This window comes from Trichechus manatus, unplaced genomic scaffold, assembly GCF_000243295.1.
Source record: "Trichechus manatus latirostris isolate Lorelei unplaced genomic scaffold, TriManLat1.0 scaffold00009, whole genome shotgun sequence".
Taxonomy (NCBI): Eukaryota; Metazoa; Chordata; class Mammalia; order Sirenia; family Trichechidae; genus Trichechus; species Trichechus manatus.
In genome coordinates, this window is record NW_004443945.1 from 4,473,334 (window position 1) to 4,492,535 (window position 19,202).

General features: G+C 47.0%; 1 protein-coding gene across 1 annotated transcript in view; it reads left to right on the forward strand.

Annotated features, from left to right (window-relative positions):
* ALPK3 (alpha kinase 3) overlaps positions 1-17,656 on the forward strand; it is a 46,747-nt gene extending 29,091 nt beyond the window's left edge. The window contains exons 6-14 of the mRNA XM_004370812.1: positions 7,068-9,252; positions 9,963-10,110; positions 10,459-10,586; positions 10,725-10,760; positions 12,182-12,462; positions 13,109-13,197; positions 13,977-14,200; positions 16,650-16,698; positions 17,311-17,656. Of these exons, the coding sequence (XP_004370869.1) occupies positions 7,068-9,252; positions 9,963-10,110; positions 10,459-10,586; positions 10,725-10,760; positions 12,182-12,462; positions 13,109-13,197; positions 13,977-14,200; positions 16,650-16,698; positions 17,311-17,656 (3,486 nt within the window). The remainder of the gene's footprint in view (positions 1-7,067; positions 9,253-9,962; positions 10,111-10,458; positions 10,587-10,724; positions 10,761-12,181; positions 12,463-13,108; positions 13,198-13,976; positions 14,201-16,649; positions 16,699-17,310) is intronic.
* Positions 17,657-19,202: the final 1,546 nt, after the last annotated feature.

Here is a 19,202-nt window from a genome sequence, read left to right on the forward strand (position 1 = left end):
CAGAATTCCAGAAGTAAAAAATATAATAACTAATATTAAGTTAGTTATTGTGTTTATGGCGGCTCCAGTTCTGGCTAAGACTGAGTAAGCACACTCCACCCTGTATCTCCCATTTAGTACAGCTAAAAATCTGGGCAAAATGCATGGAGCAGCTATCTGAGGACTTTTAAAAGTAAATAGCATCAGGCAGTTCCACCACCCTTCTGTCAGTATGTTGTACTGTGGTGGCTTGTGTGTTGCTATGATGCTGGAAGCTATGCTACCAGTATTTCAAATACCAGCAGGGTCCCTCATGGTGGACAAGCTTCAGCAGAGCTTCCAGACTAGGACAGACTAGGAAGAAAGGCCTGGTGATCTGCTTCTGAAAATTAACCAATGGAAACCCTATGGACCACAACAGAATATTGTTGAATATAGTGTAGAAAATGAGCCCCCTTGGTTGGAAGGCAGTATACAATGGCTGCAACAATGAACTCGAGCATACCGATGATCGTGAAGATGGTGCAGGATCAGGCAGTGTTTTGTCCTATTGTACATGGGGGCTTCGTAAGTTGGAGATGACTCAGTAGCAACTAACAACAATGACAAGCAGGCAGTTGGGGAAGAGCAGCCTGGTTTTGTTACCTGAAGCCCAGTAATAAGCATCAGCATTGACAGAGAGAGCTCCAGGAGAAGCCCTTTGGATCAGGCTTGAGGAATGGGAAAAGGGTCTTCTGGTAGTGACAGTGGTTGCAGCAGAGGCTACAGGTACCTGAAACTCTGAGGGACATGAATCTTCCCCTTTAATCAGAGGAGCTGTGGTCCCAAGAGGGTAGGACGAACCCCCATTGCTGTTTTTCGTCTTCTGGGCTTTTTCCTTGCCCTAGGACACAGGCTTAAATGTGAAAATATGTGGCAGAGTTGGGTAAATAAAGCCCTAGCTATGTTAGTTTTTTTTTTTTTTTTTTTGGTGTGTAACTGGAGGACTGAAAAGGAGAGCCCTAGGGGATCAGGAAGTCCTAGGGAGGTTGTAAAGAGGGGGAAGCTTGGGAAAGTGACTTCATAAGCTGTTTATGAACTCTGGGGCTCATTTCCAAGTTGTGCGTTCATTGATCTGATCCTGAACAGCATACAAAAACTTTGAGAATGGAATTAACAGATTGCTGTCCAAGTCCCAGACTGGCCACTGGGTGGCACATACACAGACCAGATCATAATAGCACTACAAAGGCTTTGAAAACAGAACTGACATTGAAACCACTATCTTATGAGTGGAACTTGCAGCCTGAACACAACCAGGTAAATTGTCTGCTAAAGCAAAATCGAAAAATCAGGAAAATATCAACTTTCATGGGAAAAGACAGTCACCAGATGCTAATGTCAAGATGCATAGTTGTAGGAATTATCTTACTTCACAGCAGCTACTATAAAAATGTGCCAAGTAAGGATGAACACTCTGGAAATGAATGGAAAGATAGAAAGTCTTAGCAAAGAAATAGGAGATACAAAGAAGAATCAAATGTAATTTTTGGAACTAAGAAATATAATAACTGAAATAAAAAAAGCTCATTGGATGACCTCAGTAGCAGAATGGAGATGACAGGAAAAAGTCAGTGAACTTGAAGATAGATCAATAGAAATTATCCAGTCTCAACAACAGAAAGAAAGATTGGAAAAGGAAATGAACAGAGCCTCAGGGACCTGTGATACAAAACCAAAAGGCCTAAAATTTGTGTTATCGTATGCCCCGAAGGATAGGAGAAAGAGTGTGGTACAGAAAAAGTACTTGAAGAAATGATGGCTGAATACTTCCCAAATGTGGTAAAAGGTATAAACCTACAGAGTCAAGAAGAGAAAACCCCAAATAGGATAAGTCAAAAGAAGTCTATGCTCAGAAACATCATAATCTAACTGAAGAAAATAAAAAAATATTGAAAGTAGTCAGAGAAAAATGACGCATTATTTATAGGGAAAGGAGTCCCTGGGTGGTGCAAATGGTTAAATGCTCGACTATTAACCAAAAGGTTGGCGATTCAAACTCGCCCAGAGGCACCTTGGAAGAAAGACCTGGTGAACTCTTTCCAAAAGGTCACAGCCTTGAATACCCTATGCAGCACATGAGGTTGCTATGAACAAGAATTGACTCAACAGAAACTGATCTAGTTTTTGGTTTATTTATAAGGAAACAATGATTTGAATGACTGTATATTTCTCATCAGAAATGGTAGAGGCCAAAAGGAAGTGGAACAACATTTTTAAAATGCTGAAACAAACAACCTATAATTCTACATTCAGCAAAAAATAGCTTTCAGGACTGAAGGTGAAATGAAGACCTTCTCAGATGAAGGAAAGCTGAGAGAATACATTGCCGGCAGACCTGTTCCAAAAGAATTGCTAAAGTAGTAAGTTCTTCCAACAGAAAAGAAATGATACCAGAAGGAAACTTGCAAAATCAGGGATGAAGGAAGGACAACCAAAATGGTGAATATATGGGTAAATATAATAGATTATTCTTCTCCCCTTGAATTCTTTTAAATATATTTAAAGGTAGAAGCAAAAATTGTAACATATACAGGAGTTTTAAATGTATGTAGATGTAACATACAAGACAACTACAACATACAGTAGGGGAGGGTAAAGGGACCTGTATGGTAAGACTGCTACATTTCACCTGAAGTGGTAAAATATTGATTCTAAATAGACTGAAAATTTAAGTATGAATATTGTAATTCTTAGAGCAACAACTAAAAAACTATACCAAGAGGTATAGTAAAATTCACTGTATGTAAATTAAAATGGAATACTAAAAATATGTTCGAATAACCCAAGGAAATGCAGGAAAGGGGAAACAGGAAGAAAAAACAGGGAACAAATAGAAAACAAAAAATAAAACGATTAAACTAAATCCAAACATATTGATAGTTATATTAAATGTAAGTGATCTAAACATAACAATTAAAAGACATATTGTGAAAAAATCATCCAACTCAATGGTGTCTACAATTAGCTCACTTTAAATATAATGATATGGGTAGGTTAAAAGTAAAAGGATATCCAAAGAAGACATACAGGTGGTCAATAAATACATGCAAAGCTGTTCAACATCATTAGTCATTAGGGAAGTACAAATCAAAACCACAGTGAGATATCACTTCACACCCACTAAGATGGCTATTATTTTTTAAAAAGGGAGAGGGATAACAAGTGATGACAAAAATGTGGAGAAACTGGAACCCTTGTCCACTGCTGTAAAATGGTGCAGCTGCTGTGGAAAACAGTTTGATGGTTCCTCAAAAAGTTCAACGTAGAATTACCATACCCATTGCTGTCGAGTCGATTCTGACTCATAATGACCCTATAGGACAGAGTAGAACTTCTGCATAAGGTGTCTGAGGCTGAATCTTTATGGAAGCAGTCTTTTGCAGAGCAGCTGGTGAGTACTGCCAACCTTTCGGTTAGCAGCTGAGCACTTTAACCACTGCACTAAGAGGGCTCCTTAGAATCACCGTAAGACCCAGAAACTCCATTCCTAAGTATATACCCAAAAGAATTGAAAACAGGGACTTAAACCTATACTTGTACACTAATATTTAATGTGCATTAATCACAATAAACAAAAGTGGAAGCAACCCAAATGTCCACCAGCAGATAAATGGATAAAAATTATATATAAATGGAATATTATTCAGCCATAAAAAGGAATGAAGTTCTAATACATGCTATAACATGGATGAACCTTGAAAACATTTTACTGCATATGTGTCACATGCACATAGTATTAAATTAAAAAAGAAGTTACTCAGAGAAATTTAAGTCTCCTCCCTTCCTGACCCCCATCACCCATGTCTTTTTCCTGAAGTTAGTTGTTCGAACAGGTTTCTTGGGCATCCTTCCAGAGCTATTTTCTTTGTATTTACAAATATGTGTGTGTATCTTCCTACACAAAAGTTTCATACTGTAATTTTATCCTACACCTTGTATTTTATTTATTTGGGGTATTGATATACCATAATTCACTGAACCCATTCCATATTGATAGAATTTAGGTACTTTCTAGTTTCCTGCTATTATAAACTGTGCTGCAACAAATGTCCTTGTATATGAGTCCATTTGTACATGAAAGTATATCTGTAGGATAAATTCCTAGGAGTATAGTTGTTGGGTCAAAGGGTATAAGTATTTTTTGTTCTGATAGATAATGCCAAATTGCTGTCCATAGAGGCTAATGCTTGTTTTCCCATACCCTGGCCAATAGTGTTATTAAACTTTTTGCTGTTTCAGGCTAGGGCTTTTAGGCTTTATCCCTGAAGTGATAATAAGCCATTGAGAGATTTTTAAGCAGGGGAGTGTAACAATCAAATCTGTATTTTGGAAAGACCACTTGGGCTGCATGGAGGATAATAGTTTAGCAGAGACAAAGACTAGAGTCATGGATACCAATAAAGGGACTTTACAGTAGATTAGGCAAGATACAATTGTTGGCAGCTTGGATTAGGTACTTGGCAGTGGAGATGGAGAGAAGGAATGGATATTGAAATATTGAGGAAGTAAGTTCAGTAGGACTCAGGGATTGATACGGCTGAGGGTAAAGTGGGAGTGAAGGTTGCTTTAATCAAGATCTATTTTCATGAGTCTTGTGACCAGCAGGCTTGTGGGCAGAGTCAGCACTTTCTTTGTAAATTTGTAGATCTTATGCCCATATTAATATTTTCTAATCCTAGAACATCAGAAGTTAAAAGAAGGTTCTAATATCTAACTGATTGCTGGTTATTGGCCCTTTCTTTCCATTTTACTTTGCTCACTTTTCCCATTTCTATTGTCTATGTTCCTTGCTGTATTTTCCACAGGATTTAGTTTTTCTTGTGCTCCTTCCAATTTGTCTTTTTTTTTTCTTCTTCAATATCTTTCCTGAGTTCTGACAACTTCCATATTCTCTCTCCCATCTCTTTCTTGAGTTCTTATATTTCTGCTTTGTATTCTTCTTTCATAAAGGTGGTTTCTTCATTAAGCTTTTAAAATTGTTGGTGAAATATTGGTCAGAATTTTCATCTGTTTCATGTCAACATTTCTGGGAATGTTCTTTGGTACATTTTGCTTCTCTTTTCCACTTTTTCTCATGATACCTTTTAACAGATACTTTTTTTTTTTTTTTTTTTTTGATTACTTATAATGGATCTCCTTAGCAGTTTTTTGGAGGTTTCTTCAGGGACTGTAGTTTTGCTGGTGATTTCTGAGATCTGCTACCCTTAGGCTGTTCCACTCTTCTCTCCTTGTGTATCTTCTGCTTTATTTCTACTCAGTTCTCATGATCCTGTTGTTGTTGTGTGTCATAGAGTCGAGTCCGACTCATAGGGGCCCTATGTGACAGTGTAGAACTGCCCCCATAGGGTTTCCTAGGCTGTAATCTGTACGGGAGCAGATCACCAGGCCTTTTCTCCTGCAGAACCGCAGTTGGGTTGGAACCAGCAACCTTTCAGTTAGCAGCCAAGTGCTTACCCATTCCACTACCAGGGCTCCTCCATGATCCTACAGCCCTTGTTGTACGCAAAGTTAATGGATTTATCACTTTAGGATGAACCCCTTATCTACAGTAACTGTGTTTTTGCTGGTATGTTCTGAGACCTGCTGTTCCTGAGCCGTCTCACTATTTATTCTCACCCATACAGCTTTTGCTGCTCCGTAACCCCCCAGCATCGGCCTCTATCTGCTTTTAGTAGCCCTTATTCATTTTTTTGAGACGTTGATTACGTTTGCCTCTAGTTTCACTAATAATGGAGTTTGCTTTGTTTTTTTCTTGTTTACTTTGTTGTTTTCATTATATTCAGCAGAAAAAGAGGGAAAATTACTACCTTATGCCACCAAGTTTAGATTTAGAAAATCCTTTAGTTATATTGGAATGGGTGGCATTAAGTATAAAAGCAAATAACATGGGATTTGGAGCCATGGTTCTAATCTAAACTCTGCCACTTACTTGCATCTAATAATGAACAAATTACATCCTTTCTTCAACCATCAGTGTTCTTATCTATAAGATGGGGATAATTCTCATAAATGTTTCACATTAAGGCAATAGATACAAGGCGCCTAGCATAGTGCTTTGGAGGGCGTTGTAGTTCAGTGGTAGAATTCTCGCCTTCCATACAGGAGACTCGGGTTTGATTCCTGGCCAGTGTACTCATGTGCAGCAACCACCTGTCTGTTAGTGGAGGCTTGCATGTTGCTATAAGGCTAAACTGGTTTCAGCGGAGCTTTCAGACTAAGACAAACAGGAAAGAAAGGCCTGATGATCCACTTCTGAAAATCAGCCAATGAAAACTCTATGGATCACAATGATCTGATCCACAACCAATCATGGGGATGGTACAGGACTGGGTGGTATTTTGTTCCGTTGTGCATGGAGTCGCGATGAGTCAGGGGCCAACTCGACAGCAGCTAACAACAACATATAAACCAAAAAAACCAAACCCGTTGCTGTTGAGTCAGTTCTGCTTCATGGTAGTGCTTTGCAAATAGTAAGTGTGCAAAAAGGATAATGTTATAATGTGTCATTGATTTCTTGGCATAGGGGCCGTTCATAATTATTTTTACCCTCTCTAGATTGCTTCATGGTGGTACCACTCACTCATTAACGGTAGATGCTGTCATTGAGGCCATTGTTGGGGGCTCTTCTGCCCTCTCCCATTTTACCCACAGTTCTGTCCAGGGTAATTAGTACCACAAGAGAGGAACAGGTTGATTTCTGTGGGAGCCCTGGGGAGAAGACACTCTTCTCCAAATGGCAGGGGTAAGGGGTGGGATAACATGTGAACAGCATCTTTCAGGAAAGTCATGATTTCATCAGGGAGAAAGTGAGAAGGGCCAGAGCTGGGACTGGATGCTGGATATTCCCTGGTCCCAATTCTGGGGTCAGAGATTGGGGTGGGTGGGCATGAGGCTTTGGAACTTTGCCACATGTCCTTTGCCTCCCACCCCCAGGTGGCCTGAGAAACCAGGTGGCAGGATTCCTGTCGGAGTAGTTCTGGATGAGGTCAGATTGGAAATCCTCATGCAAGTGTAGTTAAGTTCTTCTTTTGTCCATGTCTGCTCAGGCCCCAGAGTCCCAGGCAACCACGGTCCCCATCACATCGGCCAGCAGCATCTCTGATGTAGCCTCCCATGGTCCCAGCACCTCTGGAAGTCAGGGCACTACTGAGCCTATGGATACAGAAACCCAGGAGGACAGGAGAACCTCTGCTGACCAGAGAACAGGAGGCAACAAGAACGCACAGGTGGATGGAAAGACACAGATGGACAGGAGGATGCCCACAGATGGGCAGACACAGGAAGATAGAACACAGATAACCCAGAGGACACAGGCAGAGAGCAAGACACAGGTGGACGTTGTGACACAAGAAAGTGGGGGGGCACAGGTATACAGGGGTTCACAGGAGGATGTGGTGACACAGGGAAGGGCAGGGACACAGGAAGAAAGGACACAGGCAGATGAGAAGATCCAGGAAGACAGGAAGACACAGGCAGATGAGAGGACACAAGAAGACAGAGGGATACAGGGAGAAAAGGGGAGGCCGTCAGAGGAGAATGTACCCACAGCCATAGCAAGTCAGCCAGAGGAGGAGCCCATGAGCAGCCTCAGCTCACAGTCCAGAGCCCCTGCATCCTCACCTTCAGAGGGCCCTAGGCCTCCTCAGATTACCAGATGCTTTGAGCAGACCCCAGAAGGGTCTTCTGTCCCAGAAAAACCTGGTTTTGTGCTCAGCTCTGAGGATGCAGCAGTAACAGCCTCCAGAAAACATGAGGAAACTATGCTGGGCCCCCTGTCAGGGAGCCTCACGTTCCCAGCACAGCTGCTTCCTGGGGGGAGCTTGGAGCAGATGGGAGGAGAGAGATGTCGAGGGCCAGGGTGGTCAAGCCTGGCCAAGGAGAAGATGGAGGACAGCTTGTTCCAGTGCCCCAAGGAGGACCAGCTGAGGGAAGAGCTGTCTGTGGATCTGAGCAGCTGTCCTCCAGCTGGCCTGAGCCCAGAAGTGCCCACCATGCCTTCTCTTCCTGGGACTGGCCTGACCAATAGCTCATCGGAGGGGCTGCCCAGCGCCCTTACTTCTCAGCACATGAGCACAGCTGCCGTCCTGCCCTCGGGGGCTCAGGCCTTGCTCGGGTCTTCCCCCACATTGCACCTGGGGCCGGGGACACCCACCCAGAGTCACCCACCAGAAACCATGGCTGCCAGCAGTGAGGGGGCCTGTGCCAAGGTGCCAGATGTGGAGGGTACAACCTCAGGTCCCCGGACCTGTGACCCTCGCCTCATAGATTCCCTGAAGAACTATTTGCTTCTGTTGCTAAAACTATCTGGCACAGAGACAAGTGGAGGGGCAGCAGAGTCCCAGGCGGGCATGGCGACCGGGGCCCCAGTGTCCTCACCTACTCTGGTCCCAACCGTGGAAGTGGCCGGTCTGAGCCCGCGGACGTCGCGGCGCATCTTGGAGCGCGTGGAGAACAACCACCTGGTGCAGAGTGCACAGACCCTGCTGCTGAGCCCCTGCACCTCCCGCCGCCTCACTGGTCTCCTGGACCGTGAGGTGCAGGCTGGCCAGCAGGCCTTGGCGGCTGCCCGGGGCTCCCGAGGCCCTGGCCCCAGCCCCCTCACTGTCCCCGCCATCGTGGTAGGCGAGGAGGGCCCTAGGCCAACCTTGGAAGAAGGATCCAGTGAGGGTGAGGGTGAAGGTGAAGGAGAGGTTTCCTTTGAGGGGTCTGACCTCCTAGGTGCCGCCCCGGAGAGCAGCTTGGGCAGACCAGTGAGGGAGGTGAGTGGGCAGGCAGCCCCTGGGCAGCAGGGACTGCTCTCAGCAGAGAGCAGAGCCCAGGAGCCCTTCCGAGAAGAGACAGTTCCAGGGGAGGCTCTGACAGGCCTCCCTGCAGCCACACCTGAGGAGCTGGCTCTGGGGGCCCGGAGGAAGAGATTTCTCCCTAAGGTTAGAGCAGCGGAAGACGGGGAGGCGGCCAAACCCGAAGAAAGGGAGAGTCCCACAGTTTCCCCCCGGGGGCCCAGGAAGAGCCTGGCGCCTGGGTCACCAGGGACTTCAGGGCGGGAGAAACGCTCCCCTACCCTGGGCAGGAAGGCAGGTCTGCTGGAGGTGCCGCGGGCAGAGGAGGAGCTGACACCAGGAGACCTGGGCACCAGCACCAAGGCCAGTGGCCTGGACACAGAGCTGGCCCTGGATGAAGGCAAGCAGGATGCTCTGGCCAAGTCCAGGAAAGCCAAGGACCTGCTCAAAGGTAAGCAATGGGGATGGAGTAGGGGGAGGGGGCTTCACGGGAGAGGCCTGCCAAGAAGCCACTGAGGACACTGCTGCTGCTGACAGCACCACCACCTGCCCTTGTTCAGGAACTGACAAAGCACCTTTGAGAAGGTCTTATTTAATGATCTCGCGGGCTTTGGAATTAGAAAGGTCTGGGTCTTTTCCTGGCTCTGCTACTCCGTAAAATGGGGATGAGAATAGTATCAACTTTGTAGCATTGTGAGGGTTAAATGGGATGGAATAAATCAAGGACTTATCACAGGGCCTGGCATTGAGCAGCATTCTAACGCTATCATCATCATCATCATCATCGTCCCCTCTTTACAGACTTGTCCCACAGCTACAGTGGTAGGGATGGGTTCAATGCAGGTCTCTAGAGTTAGGGGCCTAGAGAGTAAAGGGATGTCCTCTCCAGACAGCTGTCTGTCTTCCCACTGTGAAGCTCTCCCTGGCCAGGCTTCTTTCCAGCTCAGATTCGTGCTTTGGGGGTCAGAGCAGAAGCCTCAGAGATGGAGGGAGGGGGCAACAAGGGCTGGGGGCTCAGAAGTAGTGGGAGACCTGAATCCTGTTTTCTCTCAGCCTGTGCTCAGCCCTCTGCCTCTGCTTGTAAAACTGTGAGAGGGGCCAGAGAGGGCACAGGGTGGAGGGGAAGTGGCTTCTCCCTCTTAGCTGGGCCACCACTCTCAGCCCCACAGGTCATCCGGAAGATTAGGGTGGAGCAGTTCCCTGATGCCTCGGGCAGCTTGAAGCTCTGGTGCCAGTTCTTCAACATTCTTAGTGACTCAGTCTTGACATGGGCCAAGGATCAGCACCCAGTGGGCGAGGTGGGCAGGAGGTAAGCTGGCTGGGACCATCTCCACGCTACCTGGCTTCCTAAGTACAATGATGGCACTATTGGGCATTGTCCTAGCATCACAATAACCCCATCAGGGAGATGCTATTACTCCCAGAGCAGAGATGAGAAAATGGAGGCTCAGGTGTTAAGTCTCTTGCCTAAACTTGCACAGGTAATAAGTGTCACGCTGAATCTGGGTGATCTGGAACTTGCTCTCCACCACGGTGTCTCTTGGTGCCTGGGTTTTCAGCATCCTCTGGGAGTAGGGTCTGAGGATCACACTCTGCTCCATCGCATGAGCCCTGTGCATGACCTTGGCCTCACGAGAAAAGTCTCTACTCTCTGCAGTGCGGGGGACGAGGGGCCAGCGGCCTTGGCCATCGTGCAGGCGTCCCCCGTGGACTGCGGCATGTATCGGTGCACTGTCCACAATGAGCACGGCTCCGCCTCCACTGACTTCTGCCTCAGCCCTGAGGGTGAGTGTTGCCCTGCTGCCCCAAGTCTCTGCTGGACCTGGCTCCTGGGTTTGGGCAGGGGTCATCTTTGCAGAGATGGCTCCCTCTTTAGGCAGGACAGCCTGAGGGTCTCTGCTGTCTTTCTTTTTCTCCACCTAGTGTTGTCAGGATTCACCTCCAGAGAAGAAGGTGAAGGTACGGGGCCCTTGTGGGGGAGGAGGAGGAGTGGGTGGGTATTCATCCCTACCCCCACCATCTGCAGGAGGACCTTCCTGAAGGGCTTGGAATCTTCCATAATGTCACATTTACCTCCACATACAGCTACACTTTGCCTCCTAGTTTAGGAAAAGTCCTGGGGAGGATAATGGAGGAGGACTGATTTTTCAGAAGATTGTGGGGGAAAAAGTGGTTGGGGGTAGGAGGAGACGTTCTGCAAGGAGTGAGTTCAGCCTTGTGCCCTTTGTCCTTATTAGAGCCTTGATGAAGGGCAGGACTGGCCACCAGGGCACACCTTATCCCACCAGCTCCCTTCCCAGAGTTTCTGAGTGGTCTGTGGACCTCCTGAATCAGATTCACACAAGGAATCTGCTAGAAATGTAGTTTCTTGGGCCCTGCTGCAGCTATCCTTCCTTAATCACAATCTCTGGGGAAGGACCTAGGAAAATGGCATTTTCATTGGGCTTCCTGGTGATTGTGAAATACTCTGAAGTTTGACAGGCATTTTAAAGGCTCAAGTATTAAGGGGAGGGTCTGCACTGCTCCTACAAGAGACATGCTAAAGCTTGGGACTGTGAAGTCAGCCAGCAATGGAAAGATTTCGAGAGCTCCATTTACTAATTAATGTATTAATTCCTTCATTCATTTACTCATTTAATCACTCATTTATTGAACCAGTGCCTTTTGTTCAGTTATCAAATTTGATCATATTAAATAAAACCTCACATCTAAAAACATAGTAATAATTATTTAATATCATCAAATATCCAACCAGATTTCCCCAATGGTCTCATTGGTTTATTTGAATCAGGAACCACTCATTGCTTTTGGTTGATCTATCAAAGTCTCTTTTAACATATAACAGTTCCTCCTCCCTCTTTTTTCCTCCCTCCTTGCCATTTATTTATTGAAGTAACTTGATGTGTAGACTTTCTTGCATTTCTTCTTCTAGTGGGAAATGGTATTCAGTGATCACAGTTAGAGCACTAGGAGTGATCATTTCTGCTGGATTGGCCCTGTAAGCTTTTTGTTCCAGTGAAAAGTGTTGGTTGAGATGGAATCATTTAACTATTTGAGCAAAACACACAATTCTAAAACAAAGTAATTCTGGTATTCTGTAGTGATTGCTGCTAGCACAGGAAACCACTGCCTTCCACAGATTCTTGGGGAGCACTTAGCATGTGACAGGTACCACACAAGCACTATTAAATGAGAAGGATTATATCAGATAGTTTCTGCCCTCAAGGAGCTCCCAGTCTGGTAGGAGGTCAAGGTGCAGAAAGTTGGAGCACCAGGTTGGCGAGGTGAGGGATTGTTGCCAGCCTCTCACCTGCCTTACACACCCCACAGTGGTCAGGCAGAAACTTCTGTTCTTCTACATTTTTCCTGTTCCCCTTCAGTTGGAGAAGAGATTGAGATGACCCCTATGGTGTTTGCTAAGGGTCTGGCTGACTCTGGCTGCTGGGGGGACAAGCTCTTTGGGCGCCTGGTGAGCGAGGAGCTCCGAGGGGGTGGACATGGGTGTGGCCTTCAGAAGGCCTCCCAGGCCAAGGTCATCTACGGGCTGGAACCCATCTTCGAGTCAGGCTGCACCTGCATCATCAAGGTATCCAGCCTGCTTGTGTTTGGGCCAAGCAGTGAGACCTCTCTCCTGGGCAGAAACTACGACGTCACCATCCAGGTACCAAGTCCCATCCCTGTTCCCCATCCTTCTACTTTCTCACCTCCTCCTCTTTCCCAGCCTGGGTCTTGTCGGGAAATGGAGTCAGAAGCCATCTCAGTCTCAACCTTATGAGGTGCCCAGGACCAACCTTGGGGAGAGACATAGCCCAGAATCCAGATACTGTACTTGGCCTCAGAGAACTTGAGAGCATCAAAGCTATTTGGGCCATCGTTTTCAAGCTATATTTTTGCAGCAGAAAACTTTCTCCCTGCCCCCCAAACATAATCTTACATGGAAGCCTTATAAATGCAGTTAAGGGGGAGTGACTATGGATGGGGCAGATGGTCTGGTACTCCACCCATTCAGCCTATTCCTTGCTTTCCACAGGGTGGCCCCTGGGGCACTGCCACTATCATTAGGACTCCAGGGGACACAGTTTGGAAACCACTTTGAAAACCTCAGTTTTCAAAAGTCCAAAGCCCTTTGTTTTGCAAATGAGAAAAATGAGGTTCAGAGTAGAGAGCAGGGCAGATGGGAACCCCATTTCCCCCCAGAACTGGACTCCTCCCCACAGCCCCCTAACAAGTGGCCTCCCACTTAGAGCAGCCTGACAGAGAGCCAGGAAGTTCTTTGCTAATCTGATTTGGTTCCCTATAATCCACAGGGATGTAAGATCCAGAACATGAGTCGCGAGTACTGCAAAATCTTTGCGGCTGAAGCCCGGGCTGTGCCTGGCTTTGGGGAGGTGCCTGAGTAAGTACACAAAGAGGGGGGCCATGAGGTACACAGGCCTATTGCCTTCAGCTTCCCCAAAGAACAGTGATCGCACAGTCTCCTGGGGCATCCTGAGTTATGGCCATGTGCAAATGGGCCCACAGTTACCCCTATGCTCAGCTCAGTGTTCCCTCAAAATCTAGAAATGAAGACCTAAAGATTCACTCCCCACTTTGGAAAAGCCTCTGCCCTGATCTCAGGTCTTCTCCCATCCCTATCCCCTCCTCCTTAGACTGGTTTTTGCTGATTGCAGAGTTTTGAAATTGATGGGGATGGGTAAGCTTCTAGGCAACTTGGGGACTTTTCCGTGTAAGCAGTCAGGGTTGGTGTGGATTTTTGTAGGAGTCAGAGATAAATGGTAATCATTTTCATTTCAAGACTTGCATTCTGACTATGAATATCTAGGGTCTGACTGCTATTGAGCCCAGCTGGTTGAATCCTCTCTAGAGGTGTTCCTCTCTGAGACATACTTACCTCAGTCCCTCGCCTAAGCACAGAGTCCACCTTGGGCCACAGCAGGGTTCACTTCTAGTCCCACTGGCCACAGAGAATGGATAGGACTCTGAAGCCAATGACTTCCATTTCCTTTCCTGAACTTGGGGTGGAGCTCCCCTCTCTTGCTGTCCTTCAGGCTCAGAGCCAAGAATTCCATTCTTGGAAGGGACCTCCTTTTAGATCTAAGAGTACAGAATTGGGATGGAGGGATGAGCTCTCTGGAGTCATACTTCCTGCTCACAGCAGAATGAAACTATGTTTAGGATCATCCCACTGTATCTGATCTACCGGCCTGCAAACAGTATCCCATATGCCACCCTGGAGGAGGACCTGGGCAAGCCCCTGGAGTCTTACTGTTCTCGGGAATGGGGCTGTCCTGGGGCCCCAGCAGCGTCTAGCAACTCTGAGGCTGTGCAGAAATGCCAGACCTTCCAGCACTGGTTGTATCAGTGGACAAATGGCAGCTTCCTTGTCACAGATTTGGCAGGTATGAGGGTGTGAGGGTGTGCATGTGTGTGACAGCATGTGGAGGGGTAAAGCCACAGTGCTTGTTTGATAGTTGACAAAGCATTTTAGTATTTACTCTCCTCTACTCTTCACAATAACCTTGTAGAGTAGATTGGATGCAACCCAAATACATACCAGGGTCTTATGTAGTCCAGTCTATAAGTGAAGTTGCATTTAAAGGAATATAGTCCAGCCCCCATTTAAAATTAAAAAAGAATTTATTTCAGAGAACATTACATAGGATAGAATTCCAAACTCACAGCCACCCTTTTCAAAATCTCCCTTTCTCCCTACCCTGTAGCTACTCTGAACTTTCTCACTCTCCATGAACTCTTTTATTCCAGAACAAAGAGCTTTACTTGTCTTCCCTTCCTCCTCCATCTTTCTTAGCGTTCCATTATGTAAATCAATGTAGTCTCTCTGGCTTCTTTTTAGTTTTATTTATGTTTCTCCCATTACCCAGATTCTCCCCCAACAAAGAAAGCTCAGTGAACATGAATCCTTTTTCCTGCTTTGACCAGTCCTCTCCAGGCCTGTTCTCTTAAACCAGAACGGGAAAGGGGAGAGGAAAAGACAAAATTCTTATACTGGAAGGGGAGAAGGGCTGGGAGTATCACACATTATTAAATCTTGTCCTTGATATAAATAAGTGAGAAAACCAAGGGCCAAAGGTATAAAACTGGCTCAACTGTGCTTTTCTTTGGAGTTAAGTTTTATAATAAATATTGTATCGTTAACTCCATATATTTGGAGTGAGAGAGACTAGATAACACGCTAAGCCATTATCATTCACTCTGTTAACTCATAAGTTCATGCTTCCTTCCATCCATCTGCTTATCCATCCATCCATCCATCCATCCATCCATCTGACATTTACTAAATATTGGGAAGATACCAACATGAATAAGGCATAGCCCTTGCCTTCAAAAGCGGGGAGAAGTACACCAGTTTCTCTAATAAGATGATAACATGGTGTAGCAGAAAGATTTTGGAGTCAAAGAAATTCGACTTAAGTCTAGGCCTCATCATTTCTAGCTGGGTCTCTGTTTTATAGAGGAGAAAATGAAAGCACAGATAGGTTAGGTTATTTAATCTCTCTGAGCCTTTGTTTCCTTTCCTTCTGCAGGACTAATGGTATATTTTCTTCCTATGTCCCAGGTTTGTTATGGGGGTTAAGTGGGGCCATATTTGTAAAAGCCTTGGGTAAACTGTAAAATTGTGTGCGAATGTAAGAGGTCATCATTATTAATATACGAGATAGAATGTGATAAATGCCGAAAGAGACCTGACAAAGAAACTCCTGTTTATTGTATACATACTATGTTTCAGGCACAAGGTTAAAGTCCTGCGTGTATTTGTGATCTTCTCAACACCCCTATTAGATGGGCATTATTATCCTCACCTTAACAGTTGAGGATTAGAGATATTAAGTGAATTGCCAAGTTCACACAACTCAAAAGTGACATAATTCTAAATCCCACACTTGTTCTGCTCTATCAGGCCTGATAGTGAAAGGCAAGTTCCTAGAGGCATACTACCTAGACAGGTTGGAAATGGGGAAGGAGGGCCACAAGTCTAATGCATGAGTGATGAGATACTGGGGTGATGGAAAAATTTCTCCATCACTATTTTGCCTGGCTCTGTTCTTCCAAGGGTACCTTAACCCAGAAGACCACCTTGGCTTCTTGGAGAGCTGGCTGCCTGTATGATAGTGTGGAAGTCAGTCTTACCCAGTGTTAAATTTCCTCTGGTTCGCCTCTAATTTATCTTCACATTCTCATCTTCTGTCTCTTGACTAGATAAACTAATCTGTTAAGGGGGAGGAGGAGGATTTAGCTCAAAGCCAGAGTCTAGCCAAGTCTGTGGTCTGAGCTGATCCAGTAAGGCAAAATTGCATAATTGGGAGAGTTTTGGATCCAGGAGTCAGAAAAGCTGAACTTTTACATTGACTCACAGTGATTGGTCATTGCATATAGTCAGTACTCAATTGGACAAATGAATCAAAGTGACTTTGCTCAAGTCATTTAACTCTTAGCCCATCTCCTCACCTGTAAAAATTGCATATAGTCACTAGTGAATTGAACAAACGAATCAATGTGACTTTGCTCAAGTCATTTAACTCTTAGCACATCTACTCACCTGTAAAAATGGGAATATCATTACTACTAATAATACAGAGATACCCACACTGCCCATCTCCTCACCTGTAAAAATGGGAATATTATTACTACTAATAATACAGAGATACCCCCACTGCATATGAGACAGGCTGGTGGTGATGACCCAGGGAAGGGATGCCTGAAGAAGTACCCTGAAACCTGGGACATCCCCATCTGAAGTGATGTCCTTCCTGTGGACATGGGGCCTTGGATCCAGTCTGGACAAAGGCAGGCTCACACACACCAACCCCAAACTTTCTCTCTTTTTAGGGGTTGACTGGAAGATGACTAATGTGCAGATTGCCACCAAACTGCGAGGGTGAGTGGTTCTTAGGGACAGAATACTCTTGGAGAGTCCTCTCCAGGCAAAAAATGTCCTAAGTCCTTCTGGTTCTTCATCCCTGAGCTGCTGGACTTGGGGCCAAATGGTCCCAGTCACACCGATGGCCATGTGGAAACACTCTAGGGGCTGTCGAACCCCACCTGCTGTGCCCTGACCCCAGGTCTGGACTGGCAACTAGTGACTAACAGGCCTGAGTACCATGGTCCAAGGCCCAGGGTCCACACGTACACCTGCAATTCCGGGTTTTCACCCAAGAAAGCCCATCGGGATGCAGATGATCAAGGCCCCCATGATTAGAGTGATGACCTTGAGTCTGCTCTAATTAAATAAAAAGGTAAATCATCTTCACACCAATTAATGTCCCACATGGGGGATTCCATGTGCCAGGGTATAATGGAGATTTTAGTTGCTGCCACCTAAGGTAGCACCCAGGGAAGGTTCCCTACCACCCCCAAGTAGAATAGGATGTACTCTAGGCACCACATCCTGACCATGGGCATCCCAAAATCTGCCCCCCTAAGGGGCTCCTGCTCTAGGTTAGGGTGCCGAGTGCCATCCTAGGGCCTCAGCTCTCACTCTTCGGCACAGGTACCAAGGCCTCAAGGAGAGCTGTTTCCCTGCCCTGCTGGACCAGTTTGCCTCCTCACACCAGTGCAACGCCTATTGTGAGATGCTGGGGCTAAAAACTATCAAGGGCCCTGAGGTTGCCCATGCCCAGGCCAAGCCCAAAGGCTCCAAGAGTCCATCGTCTGGCAGGAAGGGTGGCCAGCTGAGTCCTCAGCCCCAAAAGAAAGGCCCGCCCAGTCCTCAGGGCACCCGCAAGAGTGCCCCAAGCTCCAAGGCCACTCCTCAGGCCTCAGAGGCAGTCACTGCCCAGTTATTGGGACAGCCTGCCACCCAAGAAGGGGGCTCCAAGGTCCAGGGCATGCGGTAGCCCCCACAGGAGGCTGGGAGCCTCCACTCAGCGGCAGACCAACCAGGAAGCAGCTTGAACCCGATGGAGACTTTCGCAATACAGAACTAACTGGAGATGGTGCGCTGAGGAGACACCACTTGGGGACCCCTCTGAGCAACCTCTCCTCAGTCAGCTCCTCATCAGACGGCTTTGGTGTGTGGCACACACTGGCCTCTCCTGGTGCCATGCGTCACCCAGGGCTCTCAGGTCTTGAGTGACCCCACCTCCAAGTGCCTGGCAGCCTAGGCCCTCCTTGAAGTTTACACTCGCCACTGCTGGAGGCTCCTGGAGTCCTCTGCATGAATGCTGCACCCCACCACTGCCCCCAGCCAAACCCTGCAGTGAATGTTGTCCTCTAGAGGCACGCAGGCCCCCACCCACCCTCTTACCCTTGCTCGGCCCTGATCCCTCCCTGTCCTCAAGGCTCCAGACCTGCTCTGCTGTGTCTGGCCTGGTGACTCTCAGGGTCTCTCCTTCTTCTAGTTACTTTGCCTCATGATCCCAGCTTATCCTGCAACTAACCTGCCCTGAGCCCAGATGGGGCTCCGGGCCCTTCCAGCGCCTGTCATGTCCCTTGTGTGGTGGTCTTTGATGATGCATGTTCATGCTCTTGCTTCCTCCATCACTTAGGCACTCATCTGCTTCCCATGCCCCCTTGCACCCTGCACATCCCTGGCTTTGAGCCCAGTTGCAGCCTGCTGCCTGCCCTTCCCGGACTCTGCCCAATGGCTACACTCACCCTGACTCCACGTCTGCTCACCAATACCCAGGAGAGGAGCTGACCTTCTGGCCTCTCACTCCACCCCAGTATACTTTTCCTTACTTCTCCTGAGCTCTTTGCCCATGAGGCGAAGGCTGGCATGAAGATTTTGTCAGCAGCTGTGGCCAGAGGGAAGGTGTTGATTTTCAGGGACCTTGTGCTCCATACTGAAAGGAAGTGGGAGTCACAGTGAATTTCACATCCCCTCTCCATCAGGGTGGAGGGCTGGGACTTCCCCATGGGGGAGTTCTAGGGAGGATACGTACATACATACATCCATACATTGGGGTGGGAACTAGGATCCCTGCCATCAACCATTAGCTCCTGATCTAGGGCTCCAGCTCTGGTGCTTCATGTATGGACTCCCAAGGAATTGCTGTGCTTGGCCAGCACCCTGGATCCTCCTGAGCGTCCCTCCTTGAAGCCTGGGTTGGGCTGGGTCTGGAGTTAGCTTGCTTCTCTTGGAGTGCAATAAAGGCAGCAACTGTGTATACTGCTCATCCTCATCTGGTGTGGTTGAAGGTGTATGGTTCCCAGGGTCCCCTGTCTCCAGGCAGATTCTCTGAGGGCGTCCTACAGTCCCTGGGCCCACTTTAAAACTGAATCCATGTTCTGGCTTCCAGACTGAAGCTCACTCTCAGCCATCGGTGGCCACAGCTTGATGGCCTTTGCTTTCTGCACAACTGGGCTGAAGGCTTGTGTGCCCCTTAGCAGGGTGTCTGGGGACGTATACCTTTGGAATTGCTCCTTCATTTAGAAGAGGAA